This window comes from Notechis scutatus, chromosome Z (assembly GCF_049901735.1).
Source record: "Notechis scutatus isolate UNSWTSFEM ecotype Mainland chromosome Z, rNotScu1.2, whole genome shotgun sequence".
In the NCBI taxonomy this organism is placed as follows: Eukaryota; Metazoa; Chordata; class Lepidosauria; order Squamata; family Elapidae; genus Notechis; species Notechis scutatus.
In genome coordinates, this window is record NC_142025.1 from 27,985,657 (window position 1) to 28,006,003 (window position 20,347).

Genomic DNA, 20,347 nt, shown 5'->3' on the forward strand with positions numbered 1-20,347 from the left:
CAGTATGAAATGTGGATCTATTTCATATCAAACACCAGCATTCCCATTACCGCCAAACCAGACCTGGAAGCAATTTGGGCATCATGCAGAGGTACGGAGATCTAGCCCAACTGCCTTTCAAGTGCCCCGAGTAGGCATTAATTATTAAAACCAAAGCAGGGGCTTCAGTGGGCATTAATACTATTTACAAAAAGAGGGCAAAGTTCTAATGTGATTGTTTAGTCTATCAAGTGCCTGTCTCAAAAATATAATGATCCTCAAATTACTATTTGTTTAATATTTAATGATTATAACTTTTATATATAACTTTTCTGTTATGTATAAGTTTTCCATTTAACAAAAGTAGAGGTCATGCTAGCCCTGACCTCATTTTTCCTATTTAAATAAAAGTAACATTGTACAATTTAACAAAAAAATACTATTTCTAAAATTAAAATTTATAAAGCTAGGAAAGGAAAAAAATATGTGCATTGGCACAAGGAGTTTATTCAGTGCTTAAACTGATTTTACAATGAAAAGTTGTTGGGAAAAATTCAATTAGACTATCAATCCTTGGCTGTTATATAAAACATTGTCCCCATTTTTCTCCCATGAGCTGTTCAGAGCATCCAGTAGTGGGAGGTGCTTCAGTCTCTGCATGTGTAGGCTGGGCTTAATTTGTGGAACGCTCCTCCTCCACGGGAGTCCTCAGCGTTCCCCAGTTTTTGCTCAGCTTTGTGAGAGATAGGCAGTGCTTGTGATTCTTCCTTGACCGAAACAGGAAAAATTCTTTCGTTGCCAGCAGGTTTGACAGTTAATCAGCTTGTCTCTAGCCTTCTATCCCAAATTGATCTCGCAGCCAGACAGGTCTGATTTGGGGAAGTGCTGATTCGCGCCCCAAAATGGCGGGAAGCTTCGGCACTGCTCCGCGCCCCCTCCCCACAGCTGATATCCCTATCCCTGCCATTTCGATTGCCGCAGCGTTTCTCTCGTTTAGTCTGTCAACGGCGTGAGCTTTTCACTCCAAACCAAGTCGTATCGTTCTTCCCCCTCTCCGAACACCATCTGAAGTGGAGAATTCAAATTCTTGATAACTCCACCTTTTCCCGCCGCTTAACTTAATAGAAAGAGCCACCGGCAGCTATTCGCTTACAAGGCGAGAAGTTGCCGCTTGAGGAGCGCTCCAAAAGCTTAACGGCTGGAGGCCATTTTGTGCTGTCAAAACCTCGTGGCCACGCGCCAGTTATTCATTCTTGAGCTGTGTGAGGTAGTTCTGCTTGGAGCAGCAGATTCCCTTCAATATTCTGGGAACTATTATACCCTCGTCTTGGTTTGGTTACATTCGAGGCTATTTCTTACGTTTTAAATTGTTGGCTTAATCCTCACAGCCCCATTATCTCAGCGGCACAACAGCGAGCACCCAGGCCTGTGTCCGCCTGTGCAGGGAAGCTGTTGAAGGCCCCTACACTTATCAATCTGGGCCTTTAGGTGTTCGCAATTTGGCTGTTTTGGCTTTACCTTACATAATATTGTGTCACTTAATTAACATTCTTATACTTATTATCATATATATATATATATATATATATATATATATATATATATATATATATATATATATATATATATATATATGTGTGTGTGTGTGTGTGTGTGTGTGTGTGTGTGTGTGTGTGTGTGTGGATCTTTGGTTATTAGTTTTCTCTCCGCGTAAGATTGAAGTATCTGGGCAGCGTTTCGATGAAGTCTCATTCATCATCTTCAGGCTTCTGTCTTCAGCTCTGTGCTTCTCAGAGTGATGAGAAGCACAGAGCTGAAGACAGAAGCCTGAAGATGATGAATGAGACTTCATCGAAACGCTGTCCTAGATACTTCCAATCTTGCGCGGGAGAAACCCAATAACCAAAGATCCACATACAAATACCATGAGAACCTCAGAAAACAAATATATATATATTTATATATATTTATATTTATATTTATATATATATATATTTATATTTATATATGTATGTATGTATGTATGTATGTATGTATGTATGTATGTATGTATGGTGTTCACGGCTTGGTTCGGAGTATTTTCCCCACGTCATTGTAGTTCTTTTAAAGTTGTAGCAACGTTTCAGCAGAATTTCATCTGCCATCATCAGGCTTCTGTATAGTGTTCGTCTGTGAGTCAGACTTTTACAGTGGTTTCAGATTTAAATTTGGGGCAGCCTATTGCTGTGCCAGAATGGTTTTTTCTTCATCCTGATTGGTTGGGAGTCTTGGTCTGTGTTTATTGGTCTCGGAGTTTGCTGTGTTCTGCTTGATTGGTGTCTCTAATATCTTCTGTCTGTTTTTTGGCTCTTTTTGTATCTTGATTGGCTGGCAGCATTGTGTTACTTTATTGGAGGCATTTAGTGCAGCTTGGCTTCGGGTAAATGGACGGCTATCATTAGTTAGGAAGCTGGGTTTAATCTGGGTGCCTGGTTGGGGTGTGTTTGAGCTGGAGGTATCGGGGGATCTGTTTGTGCCCAGGTGTTTGACTGGCTTGTGGTGTGGAGATTAACACTCTCACCAACGTACTAACAGCCAATGGATTCCAAAGAAAGAAGATTACCCACCTAATCCAAAAAGAAACCCCAACCAAAATCCAAGACAGAGAACAAGAGAACGGCAAAGCCCTCCTCCCATATATAAAAGGCACTACAGACAAAATCAGCAAGATCCTCCAAAAACACAACATTAAAACAGCATCCTGCACAAACAGAAAAATATCCACCATCCTAAGAAACCCTAAAGACAAAATTGAGTTAGAAAACCAAGGAGTATACGAAATCCCTTGCAACGCCTGCCCCACCACATATATTGGACAAACTAATAGAAGAATAAGCTGCTCATCTCCGGGACATCCCCGTACGACTCCAGTGTTATCTTGATGACATCTTGATTTTGTCATCTTCCGCCCATCAAGCAAAGACACTCAGAACACATTACAATCCCTACAAAAGCATGGCTTCTTAATAAATTGGAAAAAGAGTCAATTAACACAATCGACTCAGTTAACCCATCTGGGGGCTGTCATAGATACGGTGGAAGGCAAGGTTTACCTGTCACCAGATAGACTAAATAGCATTCAGCAATTAGTTAAGGAGATCAGGGGTCTTAAGAGTGTGTCCTTAGCTGAACTATCAAAATTGTTAGGCAAGGTGATCTCATGTATTTCTATCATCCCTTGGGCCCGCCTCCACACTAGATCCCTCCAGTGGTTCCTGCTCCCGTACCAGCACTCCGGCTGAAGCAACTCCAAACACAAGGTCAAGGTACCACCAAAGGTCCTCATATCTCTCCTCTGGTGGACCACACCAGTCATCAACAGAGGCTGCCTCTTCAAGGAGCCACAAAGACTTACCATCACCATCAATGCCAGTCTGTTTGGATGGGGAGCTCACATTCAATCGCTTACAACCCAAGGCCGTTAGTCCACCATAGAACAGTCGTGCAGCATAAACTGGCTGGAGCTTCGAGCAGTACACCTGGCTCTCCGCAGCTTCCTTCCCCAGGTACATGATCAACACATACTAATACTGACCGACAACATAACAGCCAAAGCTCACATAAACAAACAGGGGGGCACACAGTCAAAACATCTCATGTGGGAAGCGGAGCGTTTGTGTCGTTGGGCGGAGACCAACCTACTTTCCATCAGAGCAGAGCACATTTCGGGCCTGTCGAATACACAGGCAGACTGGCTGAGCAGAGCCACCATTGATCAATCGGAGTGGCGCCTCCATCCCTCCCTTTTTCAAGAAGCGGTCAGGACATTTGGACAGCCAGTGGTGGACTTGTTCGCTTCCCCCCTCAACACTCAGCTTCCGAGATTTTTTTCCAGGTACCCCTCGCAAGGAGCGGAGAATTTCAACTCGCTCCACTGTCATTGGCCCCCGGGGCTCCTGTATGCATTCCCCCCACTTCTACTGATTCCCAAGGTCATCCAGAAATTGCTAAACGAGAGGGCGGAACTACTTCTAGTAGCTCCTTACTGGCCCAGATGACCATGGTTTGCAGACCTCCGCAGTCTCTCCGTATCAGCTCGTTGGAGAATTCCACCAGCCAGGGTTTCGTTAACTCAGGGGCCCCTTCAACATCCGGACCCTCAATGGTTGCACCTGACCGTCTGGAGGTTGAGCGGAGTGGTCTGAAGAGCGAAAAGTTTTCCAACAGAGTTATCGCCACTATTCTAGCTGCCAGACGCCCCTCAACAACTCGCATTTACAATGCCACATGGTCCAGTTTCTGCAAATGGTGTACCAAGTCTCGAATTGATCCTACCTCTCCTTCTGTGGCTCAAATTCTAGAGTTTTTGCAAGAGGGACTTGACAAGGGGTTATCACCCAATACGTTGAAAAGACAGGTGGCAGCCTTGGCGTCAGTTCTTACTTGTGAAGGTCTATTTTCTCTTTCTCATCATCCACGTATACGGTCTTTCCTTCGAGGAGCCACAAATTTACGCCCTCCAGCGGTGCACTGTTATCCCACCTGGGACCTTAACAAGGTTCTTGTCGCACTCACTAAGGGCCCTTTCGAACCTTTGAAATCGTCAAGTCTACAATTTCTGGACGTATAAAGTAGTTTTCCTTGTAGCGATCACTTCTGCTCGTCGTATTTCGGAGATTGCAGCCTTGTCTATCAGACAAGATCTTTGTGTTTTCCATGCTGACCGGGTGGTCCTTCGCCCTGATCCTACATTTATACCCAAAATTAACTCGGCCTTTCATAGGGCACAAGAGCTGATACTTTCTAATTTTTGCCCCAGACCATCACAAGGGATGGAACTGCAATGGCATAGGCTTGATGTGAGGCGAGCATTGCAAATATATATCAATCGTACAGCGGCTTTCAGAAAAACGGAGCCCTTATTCGTGTCCTTTCAGCCCAACACTCAGGGATGCAAAGTCTCACCTTCTACGATAGGCCGTTGGCTATGGGCTGCAATAGCGAAAATGTATCAGACTCAATCCCTGCAGGTGCCCAGGGGCATAACAGCTCATTCAACGAGGAGCGCCGCAACATTGGCAGCGTGGGCCACACAGGCACCAATAACTCAAATTTGTCGAGCCGCAACTTGGGCTTCCCCATTGCCATTCATTAGACATTATAAAATTGATGTGTTTGCATCTGCTGAGGTTTCCTTTGGCAGAAGAGTTCTGCAACGGGTCCACAGGGACCAGGAGGAGATTCCAGGCCAAACGGAGTCCCTCCCGTAGGACAGGCCAAGCTTTGGTATGTCCCACTACTGGATGCTCTGAACAGCTCATGGGAGAAAGGGCGTTGGTACTTACCTGACACGCCCGTTCTTCTTTGAGCTGTGAAGAGCATCCAGCCCCACCCTTTTTTCCATCTGGTGGGGTCCTGTTTCGGCCAACGAATTGTTAGGGCATTGAGGATGAGGGCGTTATTTCTCTCGTCCGCCAAAACTGGGGAGTCCCGTGGAGGAGGAGGAGCGTTCCACAAATTAAGCCCAGCCTACACATGCAGAGACTGAAGCACCTCCCACTACTGGATGCTCTTCACAGCTCAAAGAGAACGGGCGTGTCAGGTAAGTACCAACGCCCTTTTTCTCTATTTATTTTTAATCTTGTGCCATGTACATGGATAAATAAAATTCAATAAACTCCTGACAAACCATTTAATATCTAAAAGGTAAAAAAGATCTTGTGCTGTCTGGCTGTTGGATTGCATATCCTAGAATAAAATATAAGGTTCCAGCTCCCCCCACTTTGCTCTTTGTCCAAGTTGTGGGCAAGCAAATTGCCTTGAAAAGATTAAAAAACCCATCCTGGGCTATTATCTGATCCAGAGTGTCCTTGCTGTGTCTCGCCAGGCAACTGGCTTAATTTTAACATTTATACTAATGAATGGATCTATCAGGATTAATTCAGTATTTTTTTTTAAATGTTATGCAGGATAACTTGCCTCTTGCACTTGGACATCAAAATGTGCTTCAGAGGGAAAGAGGTGTTCAGTGTATCGAATCAACACAGCTGCTTTTAGACAGCCTCTCCTAAACACATAAGAACTGTCCACATTCCTGCTTTATCTGTTCTTTGATTTTCCCAGAAATAGCATTTTTACATACTGATGTTTAGGGGAGGAAAAGAACTCCTAACAAAATAAATCTGTTTAGGATATATTGGATTTTAGTTCCAGTTGTATGAAAAATCCTTGTTCCTTTCACAAGGTTCTTAATGTACAAAAGTCTACGCGTGCTGAAAATGTATAAATATTCAAAGGCAAAATATGAAAGTTCCAATTTCTGGGGGACAAAGAGTTAATTCTTTCAACCTGTTTCTTAGGGTGGAGGAAATATCACATAATCCATTGCTAAAAGAAACAAGTTTAATTAGCATTTCGTCTAACAAGTAATATTTTCACATTTAGAACTACTAAAAAAAATATGTTTCTCTTATATTTCCATTTTGGCCCGGAGGAAAACAGGAATTGTTTTGCACGTATCCCCCTTTTCCCCTTCTTTTTATTTATTAGTTTTATTTTTTTTATCCTTCCTTCCTTCCTTTTATTTATTTATTATTTATTAATTGATGTGTGCCTCCCATCTCACCAAGAGGCAACTTAGGGCCTCTTAACAAACATTAAGTGTAATAAGTATAATTAACACAAGGCTGCTAACATACCTAATAACTCCTTCCTCCACTTTTTCTCATAACAACAACCTTGCGAGGTGGGTTGTGCTGCGAGAATGAGACTTGTTCAAAGTCATCCAGCCGTCTTTTATGCCTAAAGCAGTAATCATCCTCTCCTGGCTTCAAGGCCAACAACAGCACTTGCAGCCATTGCCATCAATAGGGTTTCTGCTCTCTTCCCCCTTCAAAACCCTTTTGGCTGGCCTTTTCCTTTTAAACTTTTCTTTCTTCTACACTCAGCCTTTAACATCAGAGCTCAGTCCATACATAGCAGCTTAATCATTCTTTAATTATCCTTTTCCCCTTGCATTCTATGTAACATTTTATTTTCTTTGGGGATGTGAAAAAATTATCAGAACTATGACAATTGGGCTGGCAATGTTTACCAATATAGAAAGGTTAAAAAGGCCCAGCTAAGTTCTTTATCCCAGGAGGAGAATCCGTCTTAAAGTGGGAAAGCCAGAAGACTTTATTAACCAGTAATTCTTCTCCCTTTTCCAAATACCTGGTAGTGGTGAATTCAAAGGCTGCTTTTTAACTAAATAAAGTGGAGGAGCTGAAGCCATTACATGTCCTCCATGAATTTCTTAAGTGAATCCTGCTTTAGAAGGTATTGTGGGAACAGCTAATTTATATTTTACATCATTTCTTCCCCTCCCCCCCAAAAAACCCTCAAAAATATATCAACGTACACATTTATTCCATTTGCTCATTTGTCAGCAAAAACAACTACCGCTGATTATAACAATAATTGTCTTTGCAAAATAGTTTCAGCAGATATTAGCATCACAGGAAATTGCCCCTGGAAAGGAAAAGAAAACTTTTATTTTACAAATTAAAGAATTACCTGGAAGCAAGTTCCAAATGGGCACACCTGGGCTTGGAGTGGATTCCCTCTTAAACAATTTTGAAAAATATACATTTCCTTGAATCAACCATGGAAACACATCCCCATTATAAATCAGTCATTAAGAGCAACATCATGTATATATCTTCAGGGGTCATAATAACACAATTCAGGTAAAGGTTACAACCTAAAGATTACAAAGTAAGCCCTATATTTATCAATAACCTTCCTCACTAAAAACATTCCTAAGGGACTTGATACCAGGGTCTTGCCCAACACCTTAATGCTTAGGAATTCCTGATCTTGGGGACCATTTTGTTGTATATCTTTATTATTAGAATTGGAGAACGCAGGTAACTGTTAGGTGAGCTGCCTTATAGTCCATTCTGGGGTATATGATCAGGTGCATAAGTTTCTTCCAAAGAAGGTCCCTGTTTGTCAAATCAAATGCTGCACTGAGATCTATAAAAGTTGTAAATAGATGACTGGCTCCCTTTAACTGTTTATTTTTCTGTTACATGGCATAAAATGAAGCAGTTATCACTAGTGGAGCAAACTGACCTAAAAGCGTTTTGCTTTTGAGGAAACAAGCTCTTTTTCATCATCCATTTCTCAATCTTACATAAAAAAATACTTGGCATACAGTTTTGCTACAATGTCAATTAGGTTAATTAATTTATAATTTGAAGGATCACCCTAACTTCTCTTTTTATAAATGGGAACCAAAATAAAGAGGTCCCAACCATTTGGAATTTGGCAGGGATTATTTCTATGGGTAAATAAACTTTCAAGTAAGGGAGCATGCCAGTCAATATGACATTTAAATAACTTTGGGTATAGAAGATCTTTGGGATTCTTGTTGAACGTCAGAGTCTGAATGAGTTTTCTCTTGTTCAGTCATCAAAGAGCATGGTGCAGTGGAGTTACAAGTCTCCTGTTGATCATTTTGTGGGTCTTCTAGTCCATTAGTCCACTTCGGGTGTAAATAATTGGCAGCAATATTCTTTCCATGTGCAGGCAGATATAGGGGTGTCCAAGGATAACCTACATTCCCACAATAGTTCTATAAATGAGTGCCAGAAAAGGATTAGGTGGATTTTTGTTTATCTCTAAATATAATGAGAGGGGACAAGTGATGAGACTTTATGACCTAATTATTTTCTTGTAGTGTTATCTGAGATATAGCATGGCAACATAATTATTATTTGATAAATAGTTCCATTTGTAAAGGTTAAGGATACCTTTAAAATACATTTGATGGGAAGGTAACAGCATTTAGTGCACCAAGGGAGACCTTAGTTAAGAAATGGAAATGGGCACCACTCTCCAGAGTTGGACACAATTGGACAGGGGAAACCTTTACCTTTTACATACATACATAGATACATACATCACCTTAACTGGAGATACTAATAGCAAAAACATTTAGGCTGGTATTTAATTAATAATTTCATTCTAGATCTTGGGGGTTGTATTTGTTTTAGTTTATATATCAATATCACAGACCCCAAGATAATTAAAATAGTAAAAGGAGACTTCAGATAAGCTTCCAATTTATGTCTGTGTAACTTTAAGGAAGCTGTATTCTAGAATGCTCCTTGTTATTTATTTATTTTTTTAGAAAACTCCATGTTTGAGTTATAGGAAAGGAGCATACTGTTTTTAAAATACTATTGCGATATCACATATACATTGCAGAAGGTAAGTATGGATGTTTAATTATAGAGTTGGTTTCCATGATCTCACTGATATTAGAAGTGCATAAAAAAGCACACCTAGGTTTTGATTGATATCTGTCTGAAACCCCTCCATCATGTTATACATTTGAAGGAGAAGAAAATATTTGGGAAGATGTGGTGATATAAGGTACCCACTCTGTGTGTGTGTATGTGTGTTACACTCACTACTAAACCTCATTGCTCTACACATATATGAACTGTTTAAAGTGCTACTATAATAAAACATTCCTAACAATCTAAATTGATCCTGAATAGTGGCAGAGAGAAGATTGAGTCAAGAACCTGTGGCCTAGTAAACCAAATAGTTTCTTAGCTAAAAGGCATGGTTTTGCATGGTCATATTCAGAGGTGCCCAATATAAGGTTTTTCATGATTTAGACACTACAATAAAGGAACATTTGCTTTATTTGTATTTTTTTGTTACTCAAATGAGACGGAAATCTTAAGAGACCATTTAGAACAACATGATCTTGGATATGACCTAGATAAGACAGTTACTGTGATAGGATAGCTGCATTTTTCCTATAGGTCGTTATCAAGGTTTTACTTTGTTATCAACTTGCTACTGCTTTTAAATCTTTACTAATGAAAATCAATCTGAGTGAACTGTAATATATTTAGCTTGATGCTAAATGCAGTCATTGAAATTTAAGTGTGCTTTAAAATTTAAGAAAAAATTTAGAAGGGAATTGTTATAATATTTTAGTGTTTATATTATACTTCTGCATTTTGAGCACTTTTATTAAAGCTCAGAAATCCTGTCATTTTGTTTTCCTTAAGATTTGCTAGCCTTCTTACTTTTCATTGTTCGTAGGCCTTGAAAGTAGCTTACCCAGGAAAGTGAGATAAGGTGTACATTTCAAGGATAGCTTCTCATTAGATAGATTATTCTCAGAAAATTTAGAGGCCCTGGCATGGGAGGAAGATGTTCCTTATATGGAATGATGAGAGGGTAGAATTGGTTAAATGGGTAAAGGGTGGCATTGTAAAGGAGGGGCTAATTGGGTATATAACCTGTGCTGGAAGAAGGGTTCTTTGTAGCTTCACACTTAACAGCTTGCTGTCATCATCTTTAGGTGAAGAAAAAGGAACTTTATGCATTTGGCTGTTTTCTTGATCCAGCTCAGAATCTGATTTGGTAAGAAATAAAATATTCCAATAATAGTATAAATATTATAAGGGGAAAAGAACATTATTAACTATTCATAATTCATAAGTAAAACTATCTTTCAATGAAATAAGCCATGGGGAACAGAATACAGTTGGTTAAACTGCTTTTATTTATATAAACAGCAGCAACTGTTTATATAGAGGACAAATATTTTTATTGTGTAATAAATGTTTTATTTTAATCATCTCCTTGATCCTGATACAGATACTAAAATATCTAAGTCTGTAAGTTCATATCCATTTGTATTGTATTTTTCCAAATTTAACTTTTACGTTAAGTCTTGTTGAAGCTTTCATGAAGAGATTTTGCAGAAGTATTTTAAAATGTGTTTTTTTTTTCATGTATAAAACTCTTCATTGCTCTAAAATGTAGTAATTATAAATTATTTTTAAAGTAGTAAAAATTTAAGTATATCTGAATACAACAGTTTCTATATTTTTAGAATGAAATATGGCGAAAGCTTTGAAAAAGTCATTTAAGGATAGTTTGGAAGATATAAAAGAACGAATGAAAGAAAAGAGAAATAAAAAATGGGCAAGACTGGGTAAAGCAAACCAAGTTTTACCTATTAAGAGTAAAATTGCAGGTAAGTATTTTAATATTTTCTTTTCTCTCTCCCCCACCACTCCAAAAATAGAATTTTTGAAGTTACAATTATCCATCTTTTCTAGATAATTCTGCGGCACAATTGAAAAACTTCCAAGTAAATAATCGTGCTTTAGCTTTGGCTTTAGAAGAAGAAAGGAGTAAAATGAGGGAAGCACAAGGTATCATACTGTGTTTAAAGAAAGAATATCAGAGCTTGAAGTTTCAGAATTTTGACCTACAAAAAAAGCTTAAGTTACAGCAAGAAAAACAACATGCTGAGGTATTTGTTTTAATATGGTTTCAGAAAATAATTTATATATTAAATTATTAATTGCTATCATTTTAATTTATTTTTATGTTTAAAGAAGCTCATTGAACTTTACTATGAAATGCCTTTTATAGCTGTTTATTTTGTTTTCAATTAGAATGGATTCGTGGTAGTGAAGAAGATTATTGCTAAAGTTGTTCAAGATCTACTCAGTGCAGCAAATATTCTTGATCCCTTAAATGATGTCTCTACTGCTGATTTTGTAAGTTTTTTATTCTCCTTTTTGTATGCGTATTTGTAATTTATAGGCTTGATCTATTAGTTCAGGCTACTGGAAAAATATTTGTGTAATTCAAAATTCTTAACCTATTAGGATCTAAAAATTGTCTCAAACATGAAATAAGTTTCAAGTATTCAAGACTGAATTACTTTGCTAAAACTCCAAATGGCCTATTCTGTCATCAGAATGTTGCAGAACCATATTAGATAAGTTGCAATAACGAATTGTCTTGATATATATTTATATTTAATTGCTTAAATCCTTTTGGACTTCAAGTAGGATTCTGTTTTCTTCTATAAACCCCCAAGCGTTCTCTTCCTATTTTTTTGCGCCTACTTTTTACAAAAACAAAGTGATAGCACTAAATATGAGATTTTGATAATATAGGGTTTATTTTTAATATTATTGTTTGATACCACAACTAGTTAACAAGTTGAAAAACAAATTCCTAATGAAGGTGTATGATGAACAGAAACAGAAATTCAGTGTCCTTATCTGTAGACATTAATTCAATGTTAAAAACATGAGTCTTAATGTTTTGTAAGATTTGAATTACTCAGGGAGTTTCTATTTTTTTACAATGACCTACTATACTTTTAAGTCCTCTTACTGACCTTTCACTGGTAGAATTCCTCTTACTGACCTTTCACAGTAAATTAATCTACAAACGGCTGTTGGAAACTCATGTTTATGCATATTTAAATATTGTATCTGACTTTGGTATGGATACCCAATAATGTTTTTCCAATATGTCTTTAATTTCTGTAGAATACAATTGAGTATAACTCTGAACATGAGGAATGTGCTTCTGGAAGTTTAAAGAAGCATAATTCTTTGTAAGTATCCTTCAAAACAATTGGCTTTTAAAATCTGTTTTAAGAATGCATAAAGTGCTTCAATCAAGGCTAATTTAAGCAGTGTACAAAACCAATTGATACCAGTTAACACAGTGGATTCAATAGTAACACCAACATAATATAATATAAAAGTATAATAAAATTATAATTATATTACTACCCTGTCGCTCAAGTCCTGAAAACCTTTTTTAATGTCCAAGTTGTTCACAACCTCCAAGAGAGTAAGAACAATTCTAGAAAGGGTAAGATTTGATGTATGAAAACAAGTACAAGCTGATCCAGAGAAAACGATCAGGACAAAGGACACCTGCTTTGGGGTGGGGGTGGGGTTTTCCTTTCACAACTCTTAATAGTTGAGCACTTTCAACAGGCATTCTCTGTCCTTGGTGAGTAGAGTAAGCAGTATCAGAAATATCCAGGCCCTAACAAAATGTAAAAAATAAATTCTACAAAGCAAGTATATTTCGAAATAAACTTCAGGTGATTGGCTGTTTTCAATTTATTTAATATATTATAAGGAAAGATATGGATTTTGTATTAATAAAATGAGATTAGTAGTTTAAGTTTATTATTCTGGGCAAAATAAATTATTATATTATAATTATTTATATTAAAGCAAGTTTTAATTATTGCAGTCATTTATAATAAGACACTTAATGATAGGACACTTTATATCATGCATGTATTAAAAGTATATTTTTCATCATGTGCAATACAATAGAAGATAGAATTGAGATGTTGTATCCTTAAGATGGGGGACAGGATTTTTTTAGGGGCTCTCTACTAACAGATGAATTTTTTACCCAGCTTAATCAAGTTTGTTGAAGAACAAATGTAATAAGTAACAGGTTTATTGAGGTTTATGTAATAAGTACAATCTTGAAAGTATTCCCATGATTCAAAGATCAGAAGTCTTTTTTTTCTTTTAATTCTAATTAATTTTAATACTAATATGAATTGGGCATATTCTAGTCTTATTTTCTAAATGTTACAAAAAATTCATCAGAGATTTTGAACCATGTGATTTTACAAGACTATATAATATTTGAAGTTTATATAGATCTTTTGTATTAAAATGCATGAAAGTATAAATTACATTTGATAAGAAATAACTGCTTTTATTTCACCTTTTTAAATACATGTTCCTGAAAGATATTACATTTGAAATATTCATTCAAATTTAATTTAAGAAGCAGTTTTAGAAAGTTGAAGTTTTAGAAATTTAATACATTTCCAGTATAACAAACTGTTTTAACCTAGATATTTAAATCTATCTATCTTTCATAGGGCACTTCTAAGGCACATTCTTGCTGTAGAAGTAAGTAAAGAAGATACAGATGAAATACAAGATAAAGTGGAAAAACTTTATTATTCAGATTCTGACTTAAATTTCTGTGATGTCATTGACAATACATCTTCAGTGTCTCAGATAGATACAGGTGAGCTATCCCAAAATTAAGTGTATAAAAGCAAGGCGAAAGCTTTACTGCTTTATGCATATTGCAGATTAATCATTTGCCTGTTTACTTAGAAATTGTTCTTAAAGCTTGAAAAGGATGTAATTTTTGAAACTTATATTTAAAGAAGTTTATTGTTATATGCGAATGGAGGAATAAAATATTCAGTAGCTACTGAATATTTGCTACTGAAAATAGCTACTAGGATTCCAGAAGAGTAAAATGATGTCAGTCCTAAGTAAGAAATATATCTATTATATTTTCAGTATGAAGGGTTTATATATTAACAGCAAGCTCGGGATTTTTTAAATATAGTATTAAACTGTATTAAACAATACAGCATTAAACAAAATAACATTGATCAATTTTTCATCGGAAGAAAGTTGAAAGCAAATACATATAATTAATCTAGTGGACTCTTTGAATAATTACAAAATGTTTTTGCTACACCTAGTGATTGATTAATCCATGAGTTCATACATTCCAAAGTTTTGGTACATAGTTCAGAAATCACTATCACATTAAACTTTTCTTATAATTATCTGAATATTAAACTGAATATTAAACATAGCAGAACAAACTCATATAATAGATGTGTCCCCACAATCATTTTATTTTTCCAAAATAAAGAATTTGATAACTCATGTTCTCTGCAGTGTCCAGTAAATATTTAAATAGTAGTTGTTTGTGGAATTAAGTCTCAATTAATCTAAAAAATATGCTTAACATTCTTTAAGAGCCTTGTTGGTTTGTCAGTATGGATTATTCCAACTCCTTTTTGCAATTATTTATATCAATTAAAAAAAAATTAATTGAAGGTAGGTTTAAAATTTTTCAAATCATATTTCTGGAGCATTGATAATTTACAGGTTTTGGATGCTGCTAAAATATCTATTACGCAGTTCAAATTGTGAAGTCAGACTTGAATGTACTAGAATCCTGTATTTTTTAACGTTTTGTTTATTTTGGTGCCTTCAGGTCAGTATTGACTCGTGGTGACTGCCTGGACTAGTCCCTGCAGTTTTCTTGACAAGATTTGCAGAAATGGTTTGACATTCCCTGTTAAGTAGAGTTGAAGGGGAGTGATGGATTTGTGCCTAAAACCGGGTTAAAACTCAATCTCCCATTTTTAGCCTGGTATCTTAACTACTGCAGTATATCTTCAACTTACAATAATTTTGTTCAACAACCATTTAGTTAGGTGGCATTGAATAGAAGGAGTTAACTGTAGTCCGGGAAGTTACAGCTGTTGTACCATCTAGTCATGTGATCAAAATTTGGGTACTTGGCAGCTCACCCACACTTATGACTGCAGAGTTGCTTCATCTGCTTCATCTTTCCTCACTGAATATCTGTACCAATCTATGCCCTTTTGAGTCTCTGCTACTAGTTGATCTTTGCCATCTTGTCTCTGTTACTGACCAAGCATGCCCAGCCTGGCTCTTAAGGCTTTCTTCCCAAGACCACTGAAGTGCAGTTTCCTTGTTAGGTTTGGGGAAGATGATCTCATATGACCAGCAGCCGTTTCACTGAAGAGCTAGAGTATGCATATCTCATCAGTAGTGAAAGCAAAAAGACAACAAAAATCAGCTGAGATGTCAGGGCCACAAAGTGCAAGATGGCTAGGATGACTGGCTGGGACTTTTCATACGTACACTAGTTTACTAGAGTCTATTGGGAAGCAACACTTGAGTATTACTAATTATTAAAGCTTTAAAAACTCCAAAGATAATCAAAAATGCTCTGTCATGATGAATCTGTTTGGGTATTGAGATCAGGATGGCAGGCTATTTTGAAGAGTCCCCATTAGAAACCTGTCTTTCTAGCAGAGAAATATTGCCTCCTGGGCTACATCCAGGTTATGGAATGCACTTGTTTAGCAGTTATTTTTGGCCTAGTGTTTTGGTAACTGAATATTTTTTTTAAAAAACTATCTCTTTTCCTACTCTTTAAATGGTGCCTTTAATTTATAATGTTCACTTTTTATAACATTCTATTAACTGTCTTGCTAATGCAAAATAGATGGTGAAAATTAAATAGATAATTATTTAAATATAAGTAATCCATGCATCATTTGACTGGAAGAATTTCATAATGACTATAGAATTTCATTATGATTTGCATCTAATAAATTTTATTAATTATATTTACTGTTTCCAAAATAGTAGAACTTGTTACTTATTATGGAAAATATGATTTATAAATCTATACTTTTGCTTAACTTTCTATAGAAAATAAGTTATTTCTCTTTAAATATAGTTTTGCTGATCACTGATGCATACCTTAAATTCTAGGTTACCAGAATTATTCCCGTGAAGATCATCCATATCATGTAAACTCTGGGAGCAGAATTATTTCAGTTGAAGACAGGCAAACTAATTATTCTGTACCTAAAAATGTTTCTACTCATCGTCGTTTAAAAATTAATTCCCTCCATGAAGTTCTTGAATTACAAGATGGCATTCCAGATATCAATGTTGATCTTTCCTGTTCAAAGAATAATAAAAATTCTGAAGAAATATCTATTAGTCAGGAGGACAAGCATAGTGTAAACATTGATAAAAGTGAATCAGATATGCAAATTGAATCTGATAAAAGTGGACCAGATACACAAATTGAAAAGGCCATAGCTTTTTCAGAACAAAGTAATTTTAATAATACTGGTGGCTTTAAAAGTCAGAAAGGGAAGGGTCAGAAGAGAAAGTTGGTAACCACAAAAAATGTGTCCAAGGTAAGATCCAACAAAGACAAAAACTGCAATAAGCATGCAGGACCTAAACAAAAAGCAAATACACCCATTCATTCCAATGATGCTTATGATTTTATTAGTGAAGAGTCTGTTCATATAACACCTTTCCGGCAAAACAAACAAAATGAACATGTTGATGACAAAGATTATACAGAAGAAGGAGAAATCTGCAGTGGTGAATCTGCTGTTTCAGAAGAAGATCCTGATGATAGTCTCTATGTGCCTTATTCAAAAAAATCAAAATCCAATGAATCTTTAAATACTGGAACAGATGTAATCCCACTACGCACAAAGTCACGATCAAAGAAAACTCTGTCTGAGCAACATGATATAAATCCTAAAGGGAAAAACAGGAATACCAAGACACTTGAATCTCATTTGGGTAAGAAAATTCTTGTTTTTTATGTGTATTATTATATAAATGTATTACTTTAGAACATGGTTCTCAATCTCCAGTACTGGAATCAAAAATAGTACATAGTTGCAGATTCTAAAGTGTGTGCATTATTTCAAAAGATTTTTAAAAAATAAATATGCACAAGCCCATTGCAATATAAGCTTTAAAATTGGCCATACTTTGAAGGTAGTCAACAAAGCATTAAACTTGTGTTTTAAATGAACAAACTGTAGTGGTCATAATTTAAGAACAACTAAATATTGTTTATATTGAGTAATATATTCAAATTTTAAAGCTGAGTGAATTTCCTTCAGATTAGTGTTGCCTGAAATGGGGGTGGTGGTGGTGGAGGAATAATAATGGTAACTATTGGGGGAAAAGTGATGGTACTTTCTTTAAACAGATGAATCATCTGAGGCACTTCAAAAACATCATCTCAATGATATTACCAATGTTGCATCAACTTCTTACCAAACAAGAATTTCTCACCTAGACTTCAGTACTGCAGCAAAAGATGCTACTCATCAAAGACATAGACGTACAAGTTATGTGAGTTACAAGGAGCCAAGTCTCAGTGGGTTAGTATCTTTGTTTCTGGATTCTCTTAAAAGTAAATTATATAGTCTTACAATTTTTCCTGCTGTAAGAACTATATTAATTTCACATTTTTATTATCATTTGAATTGTTTCAATTTACCAAAAAAATTCTGATTTGTTTTGATAGGAAACTCAGAAGAGGAGACCCATTTACAGATACCAGCTTTCTGAACTCTCCCATTTTTAAAGAGAGAAAGAACACCAAATCGAAATCGCTTAATAAAAAGTCACTGTCCAGATATAACGAAGCATTTGTTGGCTATTAAGATACTTTTCATGGAGTATACTTAGATTCTCATTTATATTCTGAAAGTTTATGAACTAAAATTCTGGAGATGGAGCGTATGCATGTTTCTGATCTAGAGTTATGAATACTTTGATAATATTTTATATCATACATACACTGCCTTCCAGAATTTATCTATTCAGAAAGATATGAATGATAGAAAATAATAGGTTGAAATGCAGATCATCATTTATTTGCTAAAAAATGCAGTTCATTTTAAGAGTCTGTCATTAGAAATAAAGTTAAACCGTGTTGTATTTTCTGAATTATTACTTGCTTAATGGCATTTATAATAAAATTTTGAATAATTTTTATTAAAGGTAATTTGGTTTAATTATCACTAGCATGTTTTCAGCCTCCGTTTTCTTGCAACTATTCTAACAGTTTGTAAAAAAATAAGCTGAATATGTTATCTTGTAGGTTTATATTTGTATCTAAAATTGCCTTTTTTTGTCTTTTGTGTCTAGATTGTAAGCCTATATCAGTGGTTTAACTAGTTTTTCTAAGTAGATATCTTTTAAGGAGAATGTAAAAGTCATAATATGTTTTGATTTCACTTGAAACCTTATATTAATGTCTGTATGAAAACGAAATTCCATTGAATTTGCTACTGCACAGTGTGTTCCAGCTCTTATTATCTGAAGGTGTTATAGCATATATTCTATTTCATAAAATGAAAGTACTCTACAAACAATGAGTATGTGGTATTTTTATATGCAAATTACAAAATAGCACACAAGATCAAAGTTTTACATATAATTTAAACCCATTTTATACCAGTACAATAAATAATTTTACAAATGTAAAATTTCAGTTAAAGTATTTAAACACATACTGTGTATAACTTTATTGCACAATATCTATGAAAATAATCTTTAAATTAGAAACCAAAATGTCCTCAATATAGAAGAGACTCTAATTTCAAGACAATAAGAATCTTTGAAAATAACACTTTCACAGGATATCAAGCTTTAGAGGTGACTCTGTTGGCCCAGTTTACAAAATACATGAAAATTACATCATTGTACCTTAAATACAAAGCTCATTCTGGTTTATATAAAGCGCTAAGGCATTTCTATATTACTATTTTGTGTATTATGTACCATTTCCTTCTAGCAATGTTCATCTAATCAGAATAGAACATTACTACAGGCATTGTGCCAAAAAAAACCTCCTTTGTAATGTCGTTTTTTACTTTCTACAACAGTTTACTAGTGAAATATTTCAGCATGAACAGTGTCTGTGTGTACATAAGCGTGTACACACATACATACATAAACATACTAGGGGTATCTTACTTTCCCCTCCAGTGTTGAGATACATTGTAGAACTGAGTGGTTAATGAGTATGGCTTCCCTAATAACTAATGATATCAAATGAAGTTTATTTCTTGTGTATAATGTAACAAATAGCTCAAATATATATGGAATTAATACTAAAATTCAAGTTCCTAATTTTAAAAAACTAGTATTAATCCAAATAAAAGTTAACAGTGGGATAACAATCTACTCAAATCTGCTTTTATAAAATTGTTTTATCTATGGTAAGATGCAAACCAAATTGTATACTAGCTGGCATTGGGTTGGATGCAGTCAAATTCTGAGCTAACCACTAAAATCTATCAATCTTGTTAGTGTCTTCAGATTTCAGTATATTTTCCATCACTACAATGCAAACAGTTATGAAAAAACTATGCATATCAGCCTTTATTATATAGTTAAATGAGAGGTACTCATCTGCACTAAAACTAGATATGGTTTCTTATAAATTAGGTATTACTGATCCCATTGTGCAGTTAAGTACACATTCTTCAGGGATGTATGCTTTAGGTGTATATTTATTTATCAACATACTGTATTCAGGGCTACAGTCTATATGAGAATTCAAATTTTTGTCCATTCCACCCATTCATTGTATTATATTTTTGCAAAATGGCTTCCATGCATCAAGAACCATACAAATTTAAAGACAAAGCTATTGCTAAATTGGTTCCCATAGTAGAAATAGTACTTTTCTAAATCTATTAAAAGACTAAACAACAGTTGGGAGCTTAACACAAAGTCTGATGTTCTTTTCAGAACTTGACCTAAGTGAAAATGATGTTTCATTTTCCTTGAAATGCAAATATTAGGAACCAAGGTCCAATCTGGGCCAGTCATGGGACAGAGAATCTTCTGAGGTTTCAACTTGTGCTAGACCCCATCCTTGGAAACCCATCCTCAGCTCTAAGGATGGCTCCAGCACAAGTCTAAAAGGTTGGAAGACAACCTCTGGTCCCACTGACTGACCCAGATTGGATCCTGCAACATCCTGGGTCATGTATATTTGCCTTCATTCTAAGAATCAAATTCACAGAAGAAATTAAACTTCCACCTAATAAGGGAATTCCTTTCTTATAGCTTAAGCACCTTCTCTTAGTGAATGCTTTATTTGTATGTGTGTATTA

The 20,347-nt window shown here is 35.7% G+C and overlaps 1 protein-coding gene across 3 annotated transcripts in view; it reads left to right on the forward strand.

The window, feature by feature from the left end:
• The window catches only part of SGO1 (shugoshin 1), a 25,038-nt gene extending 6,825 nt beyond the window's left edge, over window positions 1-18,213 (forward strand). For 2 of the 3 annotated variants that reach the window (XM_087945068.1, XM_087945070.1), the window contains exons 2-10: window positions 10,328-10,389; window positions 10,865-11,008; window positions 11,094-11,290; window positions 11,436-11,540; window positions 12,327-12,394; window positions 13,703-13,854; window positions 16,167-17,003; window positions 17,422-17,596; window positions 17,743-18,213. In XM_087945068.1, the coding sequence (XP_087801194.1) occupies window positions 10,873-11,008; window positions 11,094-11,290; window positions 11,436-11,540; window positions 12,327-12,394; window positions 13,703-13,854; window positions 16,167-17,003; window positions 17,422-17,596; window positions 17,743-17,881 (1,809 nt within the window). In that variant the 5' untranslated portion in view covers window positions 10,328-10,389; window positions 10,865-10,872 and the 3' untranslated portion in view covers window positions 17,882-18,213. Of the gene's footprint in view, window positions 1-9,133; window positions 9,214-10,327; window positions 10,390-10,864; window positions 11,009-11,093; window positions 11,291-11,435; window positions 11,541-12,326; window positions 12,395-13,702; window positions 13,855-16,166; window positions 17,004-17,421; window positions 17,597-17,742 lie in introns of those variants that run through there. The other variant, XM_087945069.1, reaches the window with a different exon arrangement.
• The last annotated feature ends 2,134 nt before the right edge of the window (window positions 18,214-20,347 follow it).